The sequence below is a fragment of the Carcharodon carcharias genome, chromosome 3, assembly GCF_017639515.1.
Source record: "Carcharodon carcharias isolate sCarCar2 chromosome 3, sCarCar2.pri, whole genome shotgun sequence".
NCBI lineage: Eukaryota > Metazoa > Chordata > Chondrichthyes > Lamniformes > Lamnidae > Carcharodon > Carcharodon carcharias.
The window spans coordinates 130,854,336-130,878,969 of record NC_054469.1 but is presented as its reverse complement, the minus strand read 5'-3'; the positions used below and the strand labels follow the sequence as shown (position 1 = coordinate 130,878,969).

The window sequence follows — 24,634 nt, the reverse complement described above, 5'->3', positions numbered from 1 at the left end:
CAGGACAGGACGAGGAGCTGAAAATATACTTAACAACCATCATGCTTTTGAAATCAAAAGTGAGAGAAATCTCGTGTTGGGCAGGCACAAGTGCCGCTTGGGAGTGCCATCAGTGGGTGGGTGGAGATGCAGATCAGCTCAGATGGACAACTGAAAATGAACCCCAGCTGGCAGCATTGAAACTGCTTGGGACTTGAGATAAGTGTGAGGAGAAAGGCTCTGCAGACTTGGGAGAATGCTTGCACAAAGCTCCGAAAGGCCCTGCCACACGTACACTTTTTGGTCCAGAATCACTTGTGGTCCAGCTACGTGCAGCTGAACTGCTAGTGGTGGTGGGGGTAGTGGGAGGGATGCAGGGGGAGGACTTGTGAAGCCTGTAAATGAAGCTGAAAGACACCATTACACATTATTCTGTGAAAGTGAATATATTTTCAGATTATGAAGTGACAAAATGTGTTCAGCCATACAACGACTTGTGATCAGAAATTCTTAACTTTTTTAGGCCTAGTACTTCTTCTAGGTGCTGCCCTGACATCCGCAGCAGGGGTGGAAACAGCCTGTGCAATGATTGGCCCTATTGCCTCTGATGACTATGGCATGGGTCATCGTGAGATCCGAGGCGTTGAGGGCCCCAGCTTGTTTCGGTGTCCTCCTGTGGGCCAGCTGCTCCCTCTGTGGTGACAGAGGACAAGGTTGAGAGGGGTCACAGGCAAAGGGGCCCTGGAGAGAGAGGAAAGCCTCTGAGATGCCTGAGTGGTTGAGCCAGGATGCCTAGCTGCCACACCTCCTCCTTTTGGGTGCCCGAGCACCGTGGCCTGACTCCTTGAGGGGAAGGAGCACCTGGAGGGATGTTGAGATGCCCTGTTTCCCTGTTGCGTTGCCACTGCAGGAACTCAACCATGGCTACTGTGATGGAGTGCAGGTCTGCGAGCATCTCCGCGTTCTGCTGGACCATGGCATCCGACATCCATCCATGGAGATGTCCATATGAGCACATGTGGGCATCACTTTGTCAGAGAGCAGACAGACTCACTCCTCTGGCTCACATGCCACTCTGTTGAGGGCTTCCAACAACTCTCTATGATGTTCCCCCGCCTTCTGCTGACTCAGCACAATGAGTTCGAAGGCCAAATCCAGAGGCTCGTCCTCTGACTCACACCTCACAGATACCTCTTCCCCAGCAGTCCTCTGAGTGCCAGGGAACTCGGCTGAACAAGCCTCCTCCTGCTGGAGTCAAGTGTCCATGCGGTGACCGCCAGATTGTGAACCCAAGCCTGCTCTAAATATAGGTCCCACTGACGTTTGTGTCTCTGAGCTGGTGGGGTGGGTAAACACTGTGATGGATCTTCCAGGTTGCTTACTTCCATCTCTTTAATGGAGGAGGTGTCCTCTTCTGGAGGTACAGAAATGGATGGAGCTGAGAGATTGGCTGGCTGAGGGTGTTGATCAATTGGCAGAGCTCCCTGTGAATCAAAGTAGAAATAATTAGTGCATGACAGCAGAGTCAAAAGCAGGAGAGAGAGCATTCACAGCTGCAATAGAGAAGGATGAGCTGGTGCAGGGTCCTCATGTAGGTGTTTGCTATCAGCCTCACTGTTGCCACAAGCATAGTCCACATCCTCACCATTCAACGTGATGGCATGCTCCTCAGGGTGAGTGAAGGGTCTAATGTGAGCCACTTCACCCCAGGTCTGGGACCTCTCCCTGCTGATGTGAGAAGGCTTCTCCTGCATGAAACCAGATGGAGAGAGTGTGAGCAGGACAAATGGCACTGCTTGGAATGTTTGTGTGATGAGCGGAGACATGGATGGGATGAGGACATGAGCTCCAGAGTATACGAGCCTGATGGAGATGTGAGGGTGTGTGTGAGAGTTAGTGGTGTTGTCTCTTGAGGTGTGAGATCCCCATGGATTTGTGATGGGTTTGTGAGTGTGTGAGTTGAGCGTGATGAGAAGATTGACTTACCCTGGTGGAACGGAGGAGATCGCTCATCCTCTTCCTACACTGGGTGGCTTTTCTCTTTTGCAGGGTGTTGGCGCTGGCCACCACTGCCATCACCTCCCATGTTGGATTGGTGACCCCTTGCTTGCTGGTCTTTGGCCAGAATTGGGGTGGAGGACTTCATGGCGGGCCTTCACTGAGTCCAGCAGGCGATTGAGGGAGGCATCACTAAATTTGGGGGCAGCATGTTTCCTCCCTTTGGCAGCCATTAGTTCACAGCAGCTTCTAATCCCTTGAAGAGTTCTAGTTCTGTGCAGGGGCGGCCTTTAAATATGTTTATTGAAGGTCTGATTGGTTACTGAAGACTACGGTTTACTGAAGGCCTGATGTGATACTGGGCTGGGTGGAAGGCCTGCCTTGGTTCACTGGCACAGTGTTTAAATAAATAAATAAATAAATAAATAACATAAAAGATTTAAACAAAATCAGCCCTCATCTCTCAACCCCCCCACACACTCTCCATGTGCTATCCATGCCTATGCCCTCATGATCCCTCATACCACCAATGCCAACCTATGTCCCCCACTCCCACCCTTTGCTCTTAGCCCCACCATGCCAACTCACCTAGCATTCTTGGACACTTCCTTGACGGCTTTGACACTTCATTGCGAGCTCTGACACTTCCTCAATGGTTCCTTGACAGCTGGACAGCCCTTTGAGAGCTGGACAGTTCTTTAACAGCTGGACAGTTATTTGACAGCTGGACATTGCTTTGACAGCTTGACAGTTCCAAAGCGCTTATGCATAAAAGGCGCATAATCATGTTTAATTTTAACTATTGCAAAAGGTGCCTTAACTCCCCTAAAGGGTGCATAACATCTCCCAAAGGTGACCTGGGACCCTACCCAAAGGAGTACCTTACCTCTCCAAAGGGGTACCTTGGCAATCCAAATGACTCCACCAAATTCACCTCTCTCTTACCTGTTCTAATCTGCACACTCTTGCTTTCACATCCTGGCCTACCAGAATTACACTTCAATGGAGGCAGCTGGTGACTTAGATAGCCAGTTGCCTCCATGAGTCGCACTTGCATGAACACCGGCCTGACTTCAGTCCCACCCATACAAAGATGGGAAATGCTGGGTTTGAGAGTAGGACTTAGAATTTTTAGCAGTTTCTGGGAAAGCCTCTGTCATGGCAAAAATCTGGCCCATTGTTTGTTAAAAGTTTTACTGAACCAAGCTTGACTGAATCAAGCTTCCCTGCATTTGCTTAGGTAGTGTGGATTCCTCAAAACTGTTCTCAAATCTGTTACAGCTTTCATATCATCTGAATCCTTAAATAATAATTGTCCAATTTTCATTGGGAAGGATCTTCCAGTCGACGAGCAGGGGCGGGGCCCACTCGCCGAAGCGAGATGACATGGAGTGGAGCTCCCGACGTCACCCCGCGTCATTTCCATTGTCAGGTCAGCGAGGGCGCAGCCAAATCAGCTGTGTGCCCGCTGGTCTGTCAATGGCCTAATGAGACCATTTAAAAAGTAATTGACACCATTAATGGACCTGCCCATTCAACCGTAGGGGTGACGGACAGGCCTGGCGGGCTTAAGGAAATGCATGAAACCTCATCCACAGGTGGGATGAGGCTTCACGAGTGTTTTAAAATATTTAATAAAAGTTTCTGTAAAAATGATGGACATGTCCCAACTCATGTGTCACATGAGGGGACATATCAGGGAAATCTTACTATCATTTGTTTAACATTTTTAAATTTGGGGCCAATCTCCCTGAAGCAGCACTTAGCCTCAGGGAGTTGAGTGTGCTCTTTCATGCACACGTGCGAAAGACCGCACTCCCGGCTGAGGGAACCCCACCCCCACTACCCACCCACCCACAGAGCGAGCACGTAGCACTTCCTGGCCCGCCCACTTAAAAAGGTGGTCCGCCCCCAATCAGGGGTGCCAACTGGAGGCGGGTCTGCCCGCACCCGCTCCTGCACTTCCCCTCCCGACAGGGGGAAAATTTTTCCCATTGACACAACTTAGACATTAGCAAAACCAATACAGGCAAAACCAAAGCATTTCTCATGTGACTAATATGTGGTAGCTATGTAGGATGAATATTTTTCAGTGTGAGTATTGCTGAAAAAAGACATTTTGTTGAAGCTGTCTGCCTTGCACTCATCAGGACAATCACAAGAATACCAATGTCAGGGAAGCAACAACTTTATACTGTATGACACAGTGCTGATTGGTTGGCAAGTGGACATTGATTGATAGAGGGTTGACATGGAGAATGTAGCAGTTAATGGTGACTGACAGTTAACTGCTAAGCATTGTTTGACTCTGATTGGTTAAGGCATTGTCCTGAGGAATGAACCAGCGAATGGCTATCATTTATTTTGGTTAGCTGAAACAGGCACAATGTGCATACATGTTCTTTCTATCTGCAAAGAACAGAGCCCTGTGTGTTAATATATGTAGCTTCCAGTACTCGCAAATGAACCACACTGCGAGCACGACTGACAATCTTAAATTGGTTGTCAGTGTAATTCTTAGCACATTAAGGATTATTTAGCAAATGTTGTCCAATCACAGAATCAAATCTAATGTGTTTTGAGTTTTGTAAGCACGGGCTGGTTGGGTATGGTCTGTACCTTGCCCGTTGTGCACGGCAGAGGGGACATGATGTTTAATACGAATCGCCAGTTTTTCGGATGTACGGCCTACCTATCATACTGGCACTGAAATTTATTTACCGCATTACACATTTGTGTGATAGGCAGAATGTCTCTTTGGTTGACGGCAGCATACTGTTAGTGGTGAATACCACTGCAATATTGTAAAGTGCTTTGAGATGTCTGGTGGTTGTGAAGGATGCTATATAAATGCAAGTATTTCTTTTAGCCAATTTTATAACCATTTCCAACGTTTTGAGCCTTTCTAAATGTCCAACTGTTGTGATAGTGGGACAAGCTGCCAAGTCATCAGTCAGGTTTAGGACGCACTTTAACACAAGTGTTCAATGCCTGTGACTCTCCTATTTTCAGAGACAGGTAAGATACTATTCGTATTGAGTGTTACCAATGCCGGTAAAATGCCCTTCTTTTTTCATCAATGGCCAGAATTTTACAGCCTGCCGAGGGGCAGGATGGCAGGCAGGGGGAGGGGGACAAGGGGCTGTAAAATTTGGCACCATTGCAGTGGCACCATGCTTATAACCTATCCACCCCTGCCCAGATCACCCTGACAAAATTTTACTAGTGATAGGCAGCCAACTCATCCATGGACTAATTGAGGTCCTTAAATGGACAATTAATGGACACTAAAGTGGCTCCTCCTGTCAATGCTGGGATTTTACCCATGACAGGGGAAGCCAGCACCGAGTATCCAGTCCACCAGGTGAAACTGTGTTTCCCATCCCCCCAAACCTTGTGCATGCCGGGCCCCCATAATGCTTGCCAGGGCATGCCAGCCTGGCACTGGCAAGATCCTGGATTTAACTTTCTCTCCTCTTCTTCAGGGGACTGTCTGTAGTTCAAGCAGTGGCCACCTCTCCTGGAGGTGCTGCTGGGCCAAGAGAGCTGTGAGTTGTTTGAATGCCAGCAGTTCTCAGAGACAGGACTTCCTCCCCGACGGGTCAGAGGCCTACTTCAACAGTCCAACTTCTGTTAGACAGGTGTGGAGCAAGCTGGCCAAGCAGGGGCAGCCTTGCCCCCAACTTTTACACTTAGGGCTAGGAACACCACACCCAGTATAAAATTCAGTCCAATGTTTTTTTTTCAATCTCATACGGCCAATCACTACTCTACCACTTACATTTTCCACGTCAATTATCTTATGGCCTTTCAAAAGAAGGGTGTAGTTCTTTTGTGCCAATTAGTGCCAAATTAGACAATGGCCTAAAATTCCATAAATTCCTTTCACTTCAGATCATTGCATCTTATAAAATCAGAAAACCTCACGCTCTCAGTTTTGGCTGAATTTGTACCCATGTTCCAGATGTTCATGTACAATGTTCAACCCACTGTAATATTCAATCTGCACTCTTCTTTCTTCACTCAGGTCTTTCTCTTTTATCTCATTTCTCCAAGGAGTAATGTCTCCTGTTGGCTTATGGTTCTTCAGGCTTTGGATAGTGGAATAAAGGTTCCTCTTTAAAGCCTGGCTGTAAAACATGATCTGCTACAATGCAGGCAGGAAATCTGGTAAAAGATTCCATGCCTCTCACAGAGCATATCTGATTTTGTTTCTGTTAATTCAAATAGAAGGAAAATTGGGCAGGCTCTGTTACATGTTTGCAACCGCCCCAGCCAATCTTCCTCTTTGGACTGCACTCAGGCACTGAAGATTTACATCCCCACACCATACCCCCCCCCTCCCCCACCACCCCAACCCCCAAGCCCATCATTTCCAAACATCCATTTACAAGCATCTTCCGGAGAGGCCAAATGATTAGTGAATGCGAACATGAATCCTGGGCAATCCTCCTTCCCTTCCTGGTTCACCTATTCTGGTCCAGATCTTCTCCTTTGAGGCGGGTGCGCAGGGTCGGAAAATTTTACAACTTGCCAAACCCATCTCAGGAGAAACAGTCCAGAATGGCTGGATTTTCAATCCAGCTGCTGCCAGAAACCAGGCACAGATATTCACAATGACATGGGTGAAGCTGAGGTATGAGAAGTGCTCCCTGACGGCATGCAGTGGGCCTGGCCTCCTGAAAATGGCTTCCTCTTCCTATTTTTCCCTATTGCTCCTGCTCTTTCCAGCCTTCTTGGCTGATGCCCCTCCTCCTCCAGCCTCAAAGGCAGACCTACTTGACCTCCCATAACTACAATCCAACAGTTTACAAAGCAGTCAAGCACCAGTGCAGATTTCTTCATTGAAGCCAGAATTCAACTGTAGAACACAGGTAATAACCAAAAAAGGTCCAGAAGTTGACCGGCAGCTTAAGAGGACAAACCAGTAAAACATCTGTATGGATTGGATGAGCCCTTTAAATGATGCACTTGCAGGGCCTTGCTATCTGTTAGTGCCATGATTTGTTGGATGTGTTTATCATGTAGCAAGTCAAGTGTAGAGGCAGACCCTTACTTGAATATTAAAATTGGGCATTTTAAATGCTTCTGGAGCCCACCCTTGATGCCTACTAAGCAACCTGATCCAATATGCTGGACTCTGCACACTTTGCACACCAATGTGAGAGCTAATGGCATCCAAATCACGCTTTCAAATCAGAAACAGTGTGGTTGACTTTCTAAGCTGTTGAGTTTTCAACTAATTCATTTGAAAATAAATCTTGCAAGTTTATGAGGCTGTGCAGTCTAGTTTCCCTGGCAATTTAAAAAACCCATAACCTCATTGTATACAATTGAGAATTTTCAATAGCCAAACTCATCAGACCATTTGTTAAAAATGATGTGGTCCATAAATTATCTCAGAAAGGGGGGAGGGAAGATTTTCTCTCCGCACACCGTATTAAAAAACCCTAACTTTATTTAGGTTTATCATTTCATTAAGCAAGATACAGGGTAAAAATCTCACTCGCATGTGACAATTCCAAAATACATTAATTCTGAATCAAATATATAATTCCAACTTACAGAAGCCCCTCTTGTAAAATTAACTCAAGTGAACATAAATAATCTCAGCAAAGTGCAAACTTTCAGTTAGAATCCAAAAGTTTCAGCTACAAATTCAACTCACCAGTTGTGAGGGGACTCTGTTTTCGAGCCTGTTCCATCAGAAGTACGTGCTGTAGCAGAGCATGATGGGTGCTGTTAACCTTCCCATCAAAAGGAGCAGGTGGCAAGTAAGCAGATAAGGGAATACTTCCTCTGAACTGTCCAGGAAGGACTGTCCCCTGATTCAATCCCTGGATGGTATGTCTGTCAGTATTTTGATTTGTTGTTGAGGCCTATAACAAATGTTTATTTTTAAATTAATACTTAAGTTGCAATTTATACCTTGGATGTAGTTTAATAGAATTTGTTTTTCTTTGCCATTGTAATAATTTCTGCAAAAATAATGGAACATCTGCTAGACTCCCCAGTCCATACCCTCAATCAAGCAGGCAGGTCAGGGGAAGAGAGTGCATTCTTGGGCTCCCTTCAGAATTCCATGATTAAAAGTTTGAGAACTGGCACAAAACCGTTTCAGGCTTTTTGATAGGCCACAACCATACTCAGACTAAGGCAATAGTTCCCAAAGGAGATTGATCACCTCATGATTTCAGGCAACATAGCTTCTTTCATTTGAAGGTTGGTGCAGTTTGCATTTGCCTCTGGCCTGAAAGGCCTCTGGTGGAGTGATGGTGGACCACTCTCTTGTGCAAGTCTAGATGAAGCAGCCACTGCTGAAAGGCCCTTATAAACACCAGTGGAAGCCCACTGGGACCAGAGCATTAGCCATTTATATATGTGGAGACATTACTGCAAACACACACACAATAGATAAATACATTCAGTAATTTATATAAAAAAAAGTCAGAAGTGTTTATATTTAATCAGAAAGCCTGAAAATTCCTGGGCCACAGTCTTGGCAATTATATCAGGCCCACACCTCCTGCTAGCCTCTCGTGCTGACCTGGTTGGAATGTGTACAGTATTGTGATGTCACATCATTGCAATAAGGCAACTGATGTCCAGGCCAATCCTGTGCACCCAACTTATCCTGGGATGCTACAAATGCAGTGTTACTGTTAAGTCATGGTAGAACAGGAGAGGAAATGTTGGAGTCTCTGGTCAGAAAGTTGCTTTCAACCTCCAGCAGCTCCATTTCAAGGGGCCACATGAAACACTGGAAGAAATGTTACTTTATTAGGTCTTCGGGAGCCTAGATCACTTCCATGCCCCGGACCCCCAAAGTCATCCCCATATTTGTCTTGGAAAAAGCTAGTATGCCTCTTCTTACTGGCTTCCAAAAAAATTCTTATATTTTTGTAGGCCAAGATCACAGGACTCCCAATGTCTTTCAACCTATGCCTCCCCTCTCCACATCACTGACTTTGCACTGCGTCAAGAGAGTTTACACCAGAGAAAGTTCAGGGGCTGGTGTGAATTGGATCAACCTAAGTGCAACCATTCTGCCAAGCTCCTGCCAGACTTGTGGTGGAAAACTATCAAAATGGCTGACTAGCTTGGAGGCTAGTCTGAAACTTTTACCTTTGCACAAACAAATAAATTTAAAAGGGCTATGTTGGTCTGTAACCATAAGAAGCATAACACAGGACCACTGCACAGTGAAAATTCAGGACGCCCAACCTGCCATTGTTTTCAACCTCATCATCACTTAATAGTTTCAAACATAAAACAGATAGGGGTGAAATTGGAAAAAAAATCGAGGAGGGTGCAAAGAGGGCTGACAATTTGCTCTTGCCCATTTTGCACTATCATTGAAGGCCAATTTCCCTCTATACTGTATGTTTGAACCAATTTTGAAAAATGTGAGGCTGATATTTCTGCTGTCAGGAGGAAATGTAAATTGGGATTCCACACATGCCTGTGTCAGGACCCAGAAAGTCACTTTTGAGGAGGTGGCCAATTAAGTGGCTTTCAGAACTCCCATCCAATTAAAAATGATGGGGGAGCTCCCATGGCTGGGGGTCCAATAGAAGGCCTTCCAGCATTCATAGACTGGCAGCCTGATTGGTAGAGGCGGGAGCTGCTGATGTAGGCGGGGTAAAGAGAGAGAGAGAGACGGAGGGATCTTCTGAAGTGATTTTTCACAGTAAACAAGGCCATAGCTGCCAGGCCATCATTGCCGGGAAGCAAGCACTCCAGTGAATGGTCAGCGGCTGCAGCTGTGGCCCGATGGCTACGGTGAATGCCAAGGTGGGGATTTGGGGATGGATGGAGTGCTGCCTCACCCCCACTACCCCTCCTCTCTCAATCCATCCCGAGGAGACTGCCTCCATGACTTGGCTGTGTTTCTGCCTTAATGGGGGGGCCCAGATACTGACTGGAAAATTCCAGATGGCATTTGTAGCTTGACCTTAATAGACCTTTTAGTTGGCCTAATAGGCTGCTCACCACTTGTTGGAGGCTAGCTGTCACCCCCCCCAATACTCCTAAATCGAAAATGGCCTGGAGATGGGACCATGATGGAGATCGGCATGATGCCTGTTGGTGGGAAATTATGGGTTCGTCCGCCTCTGATCCTGCCTCCACAGCCCGAAGTTGATGATTGTTGGCATTGTTCCAGACCAAATTTTTACAGTTCCCATGTTAAGAAGCTCTTGATTGTTACCTTCCCCTCTCTAACTCTAAATGATCTGTCCTCAGCAAAGGTCTCAGCTTTGTTCCCTTATGCCCTCACCCCAATGAGTTTCGAACTTGGCATGAAATGGAGCTCTTATTCTGTCACCTCCACCTCTGTGCTCACTTCTTTGGCCAGAGTGTTCCCTCCAGTTAGCGGACCCTTTCACCCATCTCCAGTATTCTTCCTCTGCCAGGACACCTCCCTTTGGCCTTTCACCTTCTCTGGATCTTTTCAATGAGAACTGCTGGCATGACATTGGATGTCTCAAATTCTCTGCTCCCCTCACTCACTCCAACCTATCTTCCTCTGAACATTTAGCACTTTGTTCTCTCAGGTCCAACCCTAATATTATTGTCAAATTTGCTGACAAGGGTGGTTCCTTGATTGCCTGGTGTCTTTAACTACCAGAGCCGAAGGTCTACTCTCAGACACTTTCTCCTACCTCCCCCTCGACCATGACACCATGACCGAACATCAAGCTATTTTATCCAGATTGTCACTGATCTCATTTCCTCTGGAGATATTCCCCCCATAGCCTCCAGCTTCATAATCCCCCACTTATATACAGCCCACTTCTACCTCCTTTCCAAAATGCAGAAACAGCGTTGCCTAGGTTGATCCATCATTTCAGCCAGTCTCTGCCCCACTGAACTTTCTCAATTTCTGCTATCACCTTTTCTCCTTCTTTCCAGAACCATGATGGATCCCCCATTCCCCAGCTTTCATCCTATATTCTGCCTCTTTTTTCAATGGATTATAGTCCACTATTTTCACCACCTCTACCGTGATGCCATGTACCACCAAACACATCGTCCCCTGCTCTCCCCTTTCAACATTCTAAAGGGATCATTCCCTCTCCGACTTCCTGGTCTACTCCTCAGTAACCCCCAACATCTTTTCCCTATCCTATGGTTCCTTTCCATGCAAGCACAGAAGTTGCAGCAACTGCCCATTCACCTCATCCCTTCTCACTATCCAAAACCCCAAACACTCTTTCCAAGTGTAACAGTGACTTATTGTACTTCTTTCAATTTAATATACTGTATTCACTACTCTCAATGTGGTTTCATCCACATCAGGGAGACCAAACGCAGCATGAGTGAACACTTTGCTGTACACCTCCATTCAATCTGCTAGCATGACCCTGAACTTCCTGTCACTTGTCATTTCAATTCTCCACCTTGCTTCCACTCTGACCTTTCTATCCATTATCTGCTGCAGTGTTCTAATGAAGTTCAACTCAAATTTGAGGAACAGCACTTAATCTTGCATCTTGGCATTCTACAGCCTTCTGGACTCAACAATGAATTCAACAATGAGTTCAACAAGACCATAACCTCTGCCTCGGTTTTGTTTCTTTTTTTGTTTGCTGGTTCAGCTTTTTCTCATTTATTTCTTTATTCCTTCACTCTGCATTCTGATGGCTGCCAAGCAGCCATTCACACCTTATCTGGACATGTCTTTTGTTTCTTTACTACACCCATTACCACTCTCTTTGGCTTTTGCACCATGTAAGCTTTGATTGTTTAATCTCTCCTGTCCTCCACCACATCACAGATTTTTCCTTTTGTTCTTCCTCTCCTCCTCTTCCCTTTCAGCTGCTCAAAGCCTATTACATTTCTATCCTTCCTTAGTTCTGATGACGAGCCATCAGCCTTAAACATTAACTCTTTTTTTTCATTCAGGGGATGTGGGCTTTGCTGGCTAGGCCACCATTTATTGCCCATCCGTAATTTCCCTTGAGAGGGTGGTCGTGAGCTGCCTTCTTGAACTGTTGCAGTCCATGTGGTATAAGAACACACATAGTGCTGTTAGGGAGAAAGTTCTAAGATTTTGACCCAGCAACAGTGAAGGAATGGTGATATATTTCCCAGTCAGGATGGTGAGTGGCTTGGAGGAGAACTTCCTGTGGTGTTCCCAAGTATCTGCTGCCCTTGCCCTTCTAGATGGTAGTGGCCATGGGTTTGGAAGGTGCTATCTAAGGAACCTTAGTCTATTTCTGTAGTGCATCTTTAGATGGTACACACTGTTGTCACTGTGCGTCAGTGGAGAAAGTGAATGTTTGCAGATGGGGTACCAGTCAAGTGGGCTGCTCTGTCCTGGATGGTGTCAAGCTTCTTGTGTGTTGTGGGAGCTGCACTCATCCAGGCAAGTGGAGAATATTCCATCACACTCCTGACCTGTGCCTTGTAGATTGTGGACAGGCTTTGGGGAATCTGGAGGTGAGATACTTGCCCCAGGTTTCCTAGCCTCTGACCTGCCCTTGTAGTCATAGTATTTATATGGCTAGTCCAGTTCAGTTTCTGGTCAATGGTAACCCCCAGGATGTTGATAGTGGGGAATTCAGCGATGGTAATGCCATTGAATTTCAATAGTTGGTGAATGGCGATGGTTAGGTTCCCTCCTGTTGGAGGTGGCCATTGCCTGGCACTTGTGTGGCACGAATGTTACTTGCCACTTGTCAGTCCAAGCCTGGATGTTGTCCAGGTCTTTCTGTATTTGGACATGGACTACTTCAGTATCTAAGGAGTTGCAAATAGTGCTGAACATTGTGCAATCATCAGTGAACATCCTCACTTCTGACGTTACAATGGATCTCCACAGATGCTGCCTGACCTGCTGAGTATTTCCAACATTATCTGTTTTTATTTTTGACAGTTGTACATGGAAGACAGAATTTCTTATTGGACTAAGGGAGAAAAATAAATAGCTTAAAGATATAGAAAAATAAACCAGGGTGAATGTTCACTGTCTACCTCCTTGCTGGACGTCTGATAGCCACAATATACTTAAAGTATGCTACACCTGTCCAAGGTAGGAAACTTTAAATTTCCTGTCCTGGGCTATTTGGATGGCCTGAACATAATTCCAATGCAGGTCCATGCCCTGTATGTCATGGCATCGGAAAGCAGGGTAGAAAATAGCAGTGCAGCTGCAAGCACCTGGCAAGCAGCTTTAGGACCATCACCCTGTAACATAATAAGGAAAGCACCTGCAAGATCTTTTCAGGTTGCTTGCCTTCAACCTTCAAGCCTCCCCCAAGACCAATCTGGACCTTGGGGTCTAGGCACAAGTTGCAACAATGCGTTGGGGGAGTTGACAGTCAGAGCTGCAGAAAAGAGAGGTGAGAGGCTGGAAAAGTCTTCTTCAACCTCATTACCATCATGACACTGTGCATGACCCAAGAAGATGCCCTGTGAGCACCAAGAAATCTAAGGATTGTGCAGTGAAGGTTTGACATGACAGCCTCTGGCCATACTTCCTCATTGCTGCCTGGAAATCTTGCAGGTACTGTGAAGAAGGATAACACCTCCACTAGCTGAATAATTCTTTATTTGTCTCAGAAGTCTCACTGAGTCCAAAGTACTTTAGAAAGTCTATGCCGTGGAGGAGCTAAGACTACCTTTTCTCAGTTTTTAAAAAATCTCTTTCCCTGGATTATTTCTATCATATAAGGTCTACATCTCAAAGAGCAAGTGGGTAGTCTGCTCCCAGTCCTCCAATTATTTTCTTTGAATTAACCACTATGACACCAGCCCAGGAATTATTCTCTCTCCTGTCCTGTGGGCAAGCACCTGGTCTCTACTTGGTAATTCTTCCAACTGAGATTAAGATCTCAGTTGTGTGTGTGTGGAACCACTGGCATAGATCCCATTACTCTGTGGCCTCATACCAGAGATGTAATTTTTGTTTAAAGTATGGTAACCGTACTATAATGGCTGACCGCATTGCTGCGGGTCATATAGGATTATTATGTGCTTCAACTGATGTTACAGATTAGAGAGATTAAGTTATCCTTTAGCCTATAATTATTACATACGTTAATGTGAGAGGAGGCAGATGAGACAGCTGGAGCTGGGAGACCCAGAGTAATATTGGGTAATGATGGTGATGTGTAGAGATTTAGTGCATTCACTGATCCATCCCAATTCAGAATCCTGTGATGTGGCAGCAACTGCTGATGAAAAGAAGAATTGTAAGAATTAACTCATCACATACATTGCTCAGTGTTTAAATCTGCTTCTGCATACAACTTGGTTTACGGCATACAATGGTATTCCAGCAGAATGGGTGGTCACAGTGTTTGGAATCCAGATGCTGACCATCTTGTTTCCAATGCAACTGCTTTAAAGCTGCTTTTAAGGAGATGTGTCATTTGTCAAGAAGGGGTACAATGCCAGGAACAGTTTAAAAAAGAACAAGTACAAATAATAATGAGATTAGAGCACCAAATGCATATTGAAACAAGATTTTCCAATGATTTTAAATGTAGATTCTTCAAGGTGGATTCTTGTCTTTACCGCATGGGCATTGAGCATAGGAACATAGAAAGTTTATGGCATAGAAGTAGGCCATTTGACACATTGTGTCTGTGCTGGCTGAAAAAGAGCTATCCAGCCTAATCCCACTTTCCAGCTCTTGCTCTTGGTCAATAATGTTGCAAGTTACAGAACTTCAAGTGCATACCCAAGTATTGTTTTAAATGTGATGAGAGTTTCTGCCTCTACCATTCTTTCTGGAAGTGAGTCCTAGACCCCCATCACCCTCTGGGTGAAAAATAAATTCTCCTCAACTCCTCTCTAACTCTTCTGCCAATTATTTTAACTTTATGCCTCCTGGTTATTGACCTCTATGCTAAGGGACACTGGTCCTCCCTATCCACTATATCTAGGCCCCTCATAATTTTATACACTTCAATTAAATCTCCTCACAGCCTCCTCTGTTCCAGAAAAATTAACCTCAGCCTATCCAATCTTTCTTCAAGGCTAAAACTTTCAATTCCTGGCAACCTCTTCATAAATATCTTCATTACCTCTCTAGTCTGATCATATGCTTCCTGTAATGCAGTAACTAGAAGTCTACGCAGTGCTCTAGCTGTGATCTAGCAACCTTATACAGTAGGAGGGAAAATACTAGAATCTATTATAAAAGATGTGATAAACGGCCACTTGGATAATAATCAGGCACAGTCAACATGGATTTATGAGTGGAAAATCACATAGGAGGAAAGGATGTACAGAGTGTTTCTTAATGTTAAGAGATTAGAATATGTAGATGTACAAAGGGAGTCCTTGTCAATAAGTCACTGAAAGCTAACATGCACATGCAGCAAGCAATTAGGAAGGCCAATAGTATCTTAGCCTTTATCACAAGAGGATTTGAGTACAGTAGAGAAATCTTGCTTCCATTGTATAGAACCTTGGTTAGATTGTACTTGAAGTAGTGTGTGCAGTTTTGGTCCTCTTACCTTAGGAAGGATATTATTGCCATAGGGGGAGTGCAACAAAGGTTCACCAGACTTGTTTGCGGAATGGCAGGACTGTCCTACGAGGAGAGACTGGGGAAACTGGGCCTCTAGAATTTCGAAGAATGAGAGGTGATCTCATTGAAACTTAAAAAATACTTAAAGGGATAAGCAGGGTTGATGTAGATTCGAGACTACCCTGGTTGTGGAGTTTAGAACAGGAGACACAATTTCAAATTAAGGGGAAGCTACTTTGGATCGAGATGAGGAGAAATGTTTTTACCCAGAAGGCTGTGAACCTTTGGAAATCTCTACCCCAGAGGGCTGCGAAAGCTCAGTCATTGAGTATGTTTAAAGCAAAGTGCGACATATTTCTAAATACCAGTGACATAAAGGGATACAGGGATAGTATTGGAAAAAGGCATTGAAGATGATCAGCCATGATCATATTGAATGGCGGAACAGGCTTAATGGGCTGAATAGCCTACTCCTGTTCCTATGCTCCTAAGGTGATTGGCAAAAGAACCAAAAGTAACATGAAGAAAAACCTTTTACACAGTGAGTGATTAAATTTGGAATGCACTGTCTGAGAGTGTGGAGGAAGCAAATTAAATCATGACTTTCAAAAGAGAATTGAATAATTTTCTGAAGAGAAAAAAATTCAGGGCTAGGGGTAAAAGACAGGGGAGAAAGAAAGTAGAGTTGCCCTTAAACTGAGCCGGCACAGACACAATGGGCTGAATGGTCTCCTTCTAAATGTAATCAATCTATGATTTGAGTGTTTAGACAGTTCTAGCATAATGCCCTGTACATGAATAAAGGAAAACATCCCTTCTGTTCATGTATACCAAGGTCCTTCTGCTCCTGTACACTTCTGAGTATCCTACCATTTCCTACCTACTCCCTTGCCTTGTTTAGCTTCCCCAAATGCATTATCTCATACTTCTCCAGATTGAATTGCATTTGCCACTTCTCTGCAGATCTGGCCAGATCATTGATATTTTCCCACAGTCTAAAAAACAACCATTCACCTCTACTCTATTTCCTGTCATTCAGCCAACTTCAAATCCATGCTACCACTGTCCCTTTTATTCTATGGGCTTCAAACTCACTGACAAGCTTATTATGTAGCACTGTATCAAACACTTTTTGGAAGTCCTTCTACACAACATCAACTACATTACTCCCATCAAACCTTTCTGTTACGTCAAACTTAGTTAAACACGATTTGCCTTTAACAAATTCATGCTGACTTTCTTCAATTAATCCATACTAGTCCAAATAACTGTTCATTTTGATCAGGATTATTATTTCTAAAAGTGGTGCCACCACCGAGGTTAAACTGAGTAGCTGGGAGTTCCTGGGTTTATCTTTACACCTGTTTTGGAACAAGGGTGTAACATTTGCAATTCTCCAGTCCTCTGGCACCACTCACTTTTCTAATGAGGATTAGAAGATTATGCCAGTATACTTACTTCCCTCAACAAGGCTTGGCCTAAATAGCCAAGTGGTTACGGTACTGGGCTTGTAACCCCAAGATCAAGAGTTCAAATCTCCCAATGGCAAACCATGAAACAATGTAACTTCATCTGAATAGGAACAGATGGAAACATGTTTGTACTCGAAAGAGTTACTTCCCTCAACATCATCAGGTGCATCTCATCTGGTCTCCCTGACTTAACTCTAAGTGCAGCCAGCATTTCTAATATCTTGAGTCATATGACTCAAAACGTTAACTGTATTCCTCTCCGCAGATGCTATCAGACCTGCTGAGCTTTTCCAGCTATTTTTGTTTCAGATTTCCAGCATCTGCAGTATTTTGCTTTTACTTCTAATATCTCCTCTTTATCAGTTGTTAACCTATCTACTGTCTCAACTGCTTCCTCTTTCAGCATACAGCTTTCATCCTCACTCTCAACCACACATCCATGCAAAATTCTTAATCATGCCCCCCGGCCCACATTTACCTCCTCAAAAAATTCAATCAAGCTAGTCAGACACAAGCTTCCCTTAACAAATCTGTGCTGACTGTCCGTAATTAATCCATGCCTTTGTAAATAATGATTAATACTGTCCCTCACCTGTCAAGAGCACTGGACAGAAAATCTGGGGATAAGGATTGGACATGTTTACCAGAACCCACCCAATCATCCTTAGCACTAGGTGATAAGGCCCCTGTGTAGGTGGCACTTGAGATATCTCAAAGCCTCATCTTGTAAAAGGTTCAGTCTTCCTTGATACACTGCATTATATGCATGATTAATAAACAAGCATTTCTGGCTTGTAATGATGTGTGATCCTTAATCCAATATCATGAAGTCAGAATCTTGATTATTATCAAAATAGCTAGAGTAAATAAATTTACATTGTTGCTTTTGCACAGGACATTTAAAGGGCACAAGAATTTAAACCAGAAGGGTAGATTTTTTTAAATTGCACTTTTAGAGAGCAAATTCATAAAGGTTATCCACAGTGCAAAAAGAGACTTTGTATTGATGTTCAGGGGTGGCATGATATCATATTGCATGCTACAATCATATTCCAGCCAGTGCAAATCCCCTTTGGAACTTTAGAACAGCAGTATTCAGGCAAGGATAAGCAGGCAAGGCTAACTAAATGGAAATTGTGAGGATACACAATGGAATCAATTTTATTTGTAAATAGATGATGCCTGGAGAAACTCTGGTAGATAATCTGAAAAAGAAATTCACAATCGAACAATAGCTAAGCCCCAAGATCAGGTACAGCCTTCAACTCCCTCCGAGGCATGTATAACATTTTCGATATGTACAACTAATTTTGGCCTAAAGAAAGACTCTTGGTAATGTGCTTTGGTACCACAGATTGTTGAGTACGGATTCTCCTTCACTTTTCCCTGAGATTTTAGTTTCTAATTTTAGCTAAAAAATTATGGAAAAATTTGCAAGAGGTAACCAGATGCTGCAATAAAGGGAGAACGAACCGCTGTTTGTTATTGCCAACATTTTTAGTACATTCAGGAGTCTCAAAATTCATGAAAGTTTTTAAATGCTCTTAAGTTATGTGGGAAAAATAAATATAGCTTTCCAAATGCTTACGTCTTCAACATTAATCTTGAGCTTTACAAAACACAACCTGGGTAACGTCTGAGTAAATCACCTCAGCTACTCTGTTATTGAATAGATAATTCCATGTCATTTTTGCTGCGATTTTGTCCCAAAACAGTGTTGATAAAAACTTGGAAAAGGCTTACCTTGGTGAACAGTAAATTTCTTGTAGAGAAGTCATGATGAGGAGAAAATGACATTGAATTTAACTTTGGAAGAGGTTCAGCCAGTGCCCTTGTCCAATAGGTATGAGGTTCTTGCTCCCAGTTTGCATGAGGGCATAGACTACAGGGAGGATGAGCAAACTTACCACAGTACCGTGGTACAGGGCGCCATTCAAGTAGGGGGAGAAAAGAGAAATATAGTAGAAATAGGGGATAGCATAGTTAAGGGGATAGATACTGTTCTCTGCAACAAAGACAGAGAGTCCCAAAGGCTGTGTTGCCTACCTGGTGCCAAGGTTAATGACATCTCTTCTGGGCTGGGAAGAACTTGGAGTGGGAGGGGAAGGATCCAGTTATTGTGGTCCACGTAGGTACCAATGACATAGGTAGGACTAGGAAAGAAGTTCTGCTGAAGAAATACAAGCTGCTTGGGGCTAAATTAAAAAGCAGAACCACAAAGGTAATAATCTCTGGATTACTACCTGAGCTATGTGCAAATTGGCGTAGGGTAAATAAGATTAGAGAGGTAAATGCATGGCTCAAAGATTGGTGCGGGAGAAATGGGTTCCAAATCATGGGGCACTGGCACCAGTACTGGGGAAGGAGAGGCTGTTCCATTGTGTCGGATTCATTTGAGCCATGCTGGGATCAGCATCCTGGCGAATCGTATAACTAGGGTTGCAAATAGGACTTTAAACTAATTAGTGAGGGGGGAAGGGTTCAATTGAAGGGAAGCTTAAAAAATCAAAAAGAACAAGAGAGCAGAGGTGCAGGGTAGTGAAGAGACGAACAATAATCAAAGTGTGACAGGAAGAGGCAGAAAATATAAGCAGAAAAACAGAAATTAGAACCAGGGTGAGTAATGATTGTAAAAGTTCAAAGCTTAAGGCTCTTTATCTGAATGCACACAGCATTTGTAACAAGATAGATGAGTTATGGCACAAATAGAAATAAATGAATATGACTTGATAGCTATTACAGAGACATGGTTGCAGGGTGGCCAAGACGGGGAATTCAATATTCAAGGGTATTCGACATTCTGGAAAAATAGGCAAAAAGGAAAAGGTGGGGTAGCTTTGTTAATAAAGGAAGATATCAGTGCGGTGATGAATAGTGATATAGGTGCAATAGATTGTGATGTGGTATCAGTTTTGGTGAAAATAAGGAATAGCAAGGGATAGAAGTCATTGGTGGGAGCTGTCTATAGGCCCCCTAAGAGTTGCCTCACTGTAAGACAAAGTATAAATCAGGAAATTATGGAGGTGTTTAAGAAGTGCACTACAATTCCATTTGTGATTTTAATCTACATATTGACTGGACAAATCAGATTGGCAGGGGTAATATGGAAGACGAATTTGTAGAGTGCATCAGGGATTGTTTCCTAGAGCAATACTTTGCAGAACCTACCCGGGAACAGGCTATTTTTGATCTAGTAATGTGTAATGAGGTAGGATTAATAAGAGATCTCGTAGCTAAGGGTCCTCTAGGGGGTAGCGAACACAATATGGTAGAATTTCAAATCCAGTTTGAAGGTGAGAAAATCGGGTCTCAAACCAGTGTCCTCAACTTAAAAAACGGAAATTACAGAGGTATGAAGAAAGAGTGGTCTAAAGCGGGCTGGGAAAATAGACTAAGGGGAAGGCCAGTGGATGAGCAATGGCAGACATTTAAGTAGGTAATTCATAGAGCTGGGCAAAAATTTATCCCGGTCCAAAAAAATGATGAAAAAGAAGGATGAACCACCCGTGGTTAACAAAGATTGTCAGGCAGAGTATCCAATCAAAAACTAAGGCATACAAAGTGGTGAAAACTAGTGGCAGGACAGAGGATTGGGAATATTTTAGGAACCAGCAGCTGATGACTAAAAAGCTAATAAAGAGGGAGAAAACTGATTATGAAAGTAATTTGGCAAGAAATATAAAAATAAACAGCAAGAAATTCTACCGATACATAAAAAGAGAGTAGCTAAAGTGAACGTGGGACCCTTGGAGGATGCGACTGGAGAATTGATAACAGAGAACAAGGAAATGGCAGTTAATTTAAACCAATATTTTGAATCAGACTTCACAGTGGAGGACACTATAAACATCCTAATGATACCAGATAAGCAAGGAGCTAATGGGAGGAAAGATCTTGTAACAGTCACTATCATGAGAGACAAAGTGTTTGACAAGCTAATGAGACTAAAGGCAGACCAGTCACCAGGACCTGATGGCCTGCATCCAAGGGTTTTAAAGGAAGTGGCTGGAGAGACAGTGGAAGGATTGGTTGAAATATTCCAGAACTCACTGGATTTCAGGAGGGTCCCACTGGATTGGAAAAACATTAATGTGACGCCCCTGTTCAAGAAGGGAGGGAAACAAAAAGCAGGAAACTATGGGCCAGTCAGCCTAACATTTGTCATTGGGAAAATGCTAGAGTCCATTAACAAGGAAAAAATAGCAGGACATTTAGAAAAACTTAACACAATCAAATAGAGTCAACATGGTTTTGTGAAAGGGAAATCATGTTTGACAAATTTGCTAGAGTTCTTTGAGGATATAACAAGCAGAGATGATAAAGGGGAACCGGTAGTTGTAATGTATTTGGATTTCCAGAAGGCATTTTATAAGGTGTCACATAAAAGGTTATTGCACAAGATAGGAGTTCACGGTATCAGGGGTAATGTATTAGCACGGATTGAGGATTGGTTAACACACAGAAGACAGAGAATGGGGATTAATGGATCCTTTCCAGGTTGGAAAGACGTAACTAGTGGAGTACCACAAGGATCATTCCTCAGGCCTCAATTATTTACTATGTATATTAATGACTTGGAGGAGGGGCAGAGTATAATGTATCCAAACTTGCTGACAATAGAAAAATAGGTGGGAGGGCATGTTGTGATGATGACATAAGGAATCTGCAAGGGGATATAGATCGGTTGAGTGAGTGGGCAAAAACTTGGCAGATGGATTTTAACACAGGAAAGTGTGAGGTCATGCACTTTGGTAGGAAGGATCAAATAGCAGACTATTATTTATATGGAGAGAGGCTCCAAAAATGTGCAGAACAGAGGGATCTGGGTGTTTTTGTGCATGAAACACAAAAGGTTAGCATGCAGGCGCAGCAAGTAATTAAGAAGGCAAATGGAATTTTGGCCTGTATTGTTAGGGGGTTGGAGTTTAATAATAGGGAAGTCTTGTTACAACTGTACAGGGTGTTGGTGAGGCCACACCTGGAGTACTGTGTACAGTGTTGGTCCCCATATTTAAGAAAGGATATACTGGAATTGGAGGCAGTTCAAAAGAGATTCACTCAGCTGATTCCTGAAATGAAGGGGTTGACTTATCAAGAATGGCTAAACAGGTTACACCTTTATTCATTAGAGTTTAGAAGAATGAGGGGTGATCTTATTGAAATGTACAAGATTCTGAGGGGTCTTGAAAGGGTAGCTGTTGAGAAGATGTTTCCACAAGTGGGGGAATCTCGAACTAGGGCACATAGTTACAGAATAAGGGGACATTCATTTAAAACTGAGATGTGAAGGAATTTCTTCTCTCAGAGGGTGGTGAACGTCTGGAATTTTCTATGCCAGAGAGTTATGGAGGCTAGATCACTGAAAGTATTTAAAGAGGAGGTAGATAAATTTTTTAAATATTGGGGAGTTGAGGGCTATGAGGAGCTGGCATGAAAGAGGAGCTGAGGCCTGGGGCAGATCAGCCATGATCTTAGAGAATGATGGGCAGGCTTGAGTGGCTGAATGGCCTACTCCTGCTCATATTTCTTATGTTCTTATGAAATGGGAGAAAAAAGGTAATCTTTTAACCACTTAAGCCTGGAACTAAATGTGTGTTTAATAAACACAGATTTCAGTTCTGATGAAAGGCCATCGATCTGAAACATTAACTCTGTTTCTCCTCAGGCGTGCATCCTGATATCACCACTTGTCATTCTGATTTTCAGTTTGGCGGGTGCAAACCGGTGTCGCTGCATGCCCACTGAGCTGTCAAAGGCCTTTTAAGGCCATTACTCAACTAATTAAAGTACTTGTCAGGGCTGCCCATCCAACCTTAAGGGCCAGATGAGGTTTCATGAAGGGTTTATTAATTCAAAAAAATGTTTTGTAAGAATTCATAAACATGTCGCAGCTCACGTGACAATGTCACATGAGGGGACATGTCCGTTATTTTTTTTTACTTTATGACCGAAATTAATCTCCCTGAGGCAGCTCTGTGCCTCAGAGAGATTTCTGCGCTCTTTTGTGCGCATGGACGTGAAAGAGTGCAGGACCCAACTCTCCCTCCTCCCCCCACCCCCACAGGTAGCACTGAGCGCTTCCGGGTGCGCGTCACACTGGGTAGGCCTTAATTGGCCTGCCCATGTAAAATGGCGATCGGCTCTGCGCCCGCCCGCTCCCCCTCCCAACTCTCCCGCCCGACGGGAAGAAAATGCTCCCCCAAATTTCTTTACTCAAGTTCACTCCCTCTGAACCAATATCTCAATAATGTAGGGTTGAACAGAAGACCCTTTGTATTCCAGCTCACAACTTATATCATATATTCTGTGTGATCTTGCTTGATTTCACATGGCAAAAGAATAAGAACTGTATAAACCACAGCCTAGGCTGTAAACCGACAACTGGGCTTTAAACCTTAAATTGACAAGTAAACAGTAACATTGACATGCTGCAGGTAACAATGGCCACAGGCTTAATTATTCCTGCACAGAATGATAGAAACAGTGACATCCACTGAGTTAAAGCTTAGTGTGTCTGTTCACTGCTGATCTTCCATCGAGTCTTTCTAGCCCTTTATCTTGTCAATGATTTTTAGTTGGACATCTCAGTTGGGCAAAAGTATTTAAACATCTAACTCAAATAGAGATGCCAGTCAAACACATCAAAGAAAGCCATGGAATGTTTATATTTGAATGGTATAGTTGGGCCCAGCCTCAGGTATCTGTTATAGATGTAACATCTATTCTGGAGTTATTGTACATCAAAACAAGGGCCTGAGTTTTTAGGTTGGTAGCAGGTGGGATTGGCAGCCCTGGGATCAGCTGGGGAACGGGCCACCAACTGCGACCAGTCTCCGATTTCACATTGGCTGGCCAGTAATTGGCTTGTGGATGAGTTTTCATGGAAAATGTAAAGGCCACCTTGCCAATTCGTCCATCCGCCAACCGTAAGGTTGGACGGACCACGTAAATTCAGAGTCAATTGCTTCATTAATGGGCTTAATTGCCCTTTTAATTGTTGGTGGGCGCGCTTCCGACTTTTGCATGCGCCCACCGACCGAAAGATTGCACAAGTACGGGATAATGTCAGGATGCTTGCCCAACATCATCTCTCGAGATTTCACATCTGAAATCAGCATAAAGTTCTGCCCAAGGTGTGCCACGTTTTTGTGACTGAATCTGGTTTTTAACCCTGAATGAATGGTGTGAAAAAGAAAGAAACTAATAGCATGGTGGGTTTTACAGACAGAATTCAAAATGTTCCAGAGTTTAATACGAATCAACCTCTTGTTTAATTTGTTATTTTTTGCAGAGTACAATTAGGCTCTTTGCATGTTTTGAAATTTTAGCTTAGGTCCTACTGAAGAGGGTCAAACAAATTTATTTATATTTACCTTTACAATGTTTCTCAAAAATGCCCCAAATTCTCCAAATGCAAGATATTACATCAAACTGTAATCTATGTTACATTGACAAAAACAAATATCATTTAGTGCATAGCAAAATAAAACAGAGATGAATAATCAGCTACTCCGTATTTGGTTACACAAGTAAAATACTATGGAAGCTGGAAATCTAAAATAGAAACAAAAATGCTGGAAAAAAACTCAGCACAGCAAGCAACACCTGCGAAGAAAGACATAAAGTTAATGGCCCAGATCTTCCGGTCAGTATCAGACAGGCTGCATCTGATGCTGGCTACGATTTAAACTGTCCACTTAGC

The 24,634-nt window shown here is 43.6% G+C and overlaps 1 protein-coding gene across 1 annotated transcript in view; it reads right to left on the bottom strand.

The window, feature by feature from the left end:
- LOC121275947 (histone deacetylase 9-like) overlaps positions 1 to 24,634 on the bottom strand; it is a 636,654-nt gene that overhangs the window by 360,858 nt on the left and 251,162 nt on the right. Inside the window, exons 8-9 of the mRNA XM_041183848.1 lie at positions 14,019 to 14,156; positions 7,646 to 7,856 (exon numbers count right to left, since the gene is read on the bottom strand). Of these exons, the coding sequence (XP_041039782.1) occupies positions 7,646 to 7,856; positions 14,019 to 14,156 (349 nt within the window). The remainder of the gene's footprint in view (positions 1 to 7,645; positions 7,857 to 14,018; positions 14,157 to 24,634) is intronic.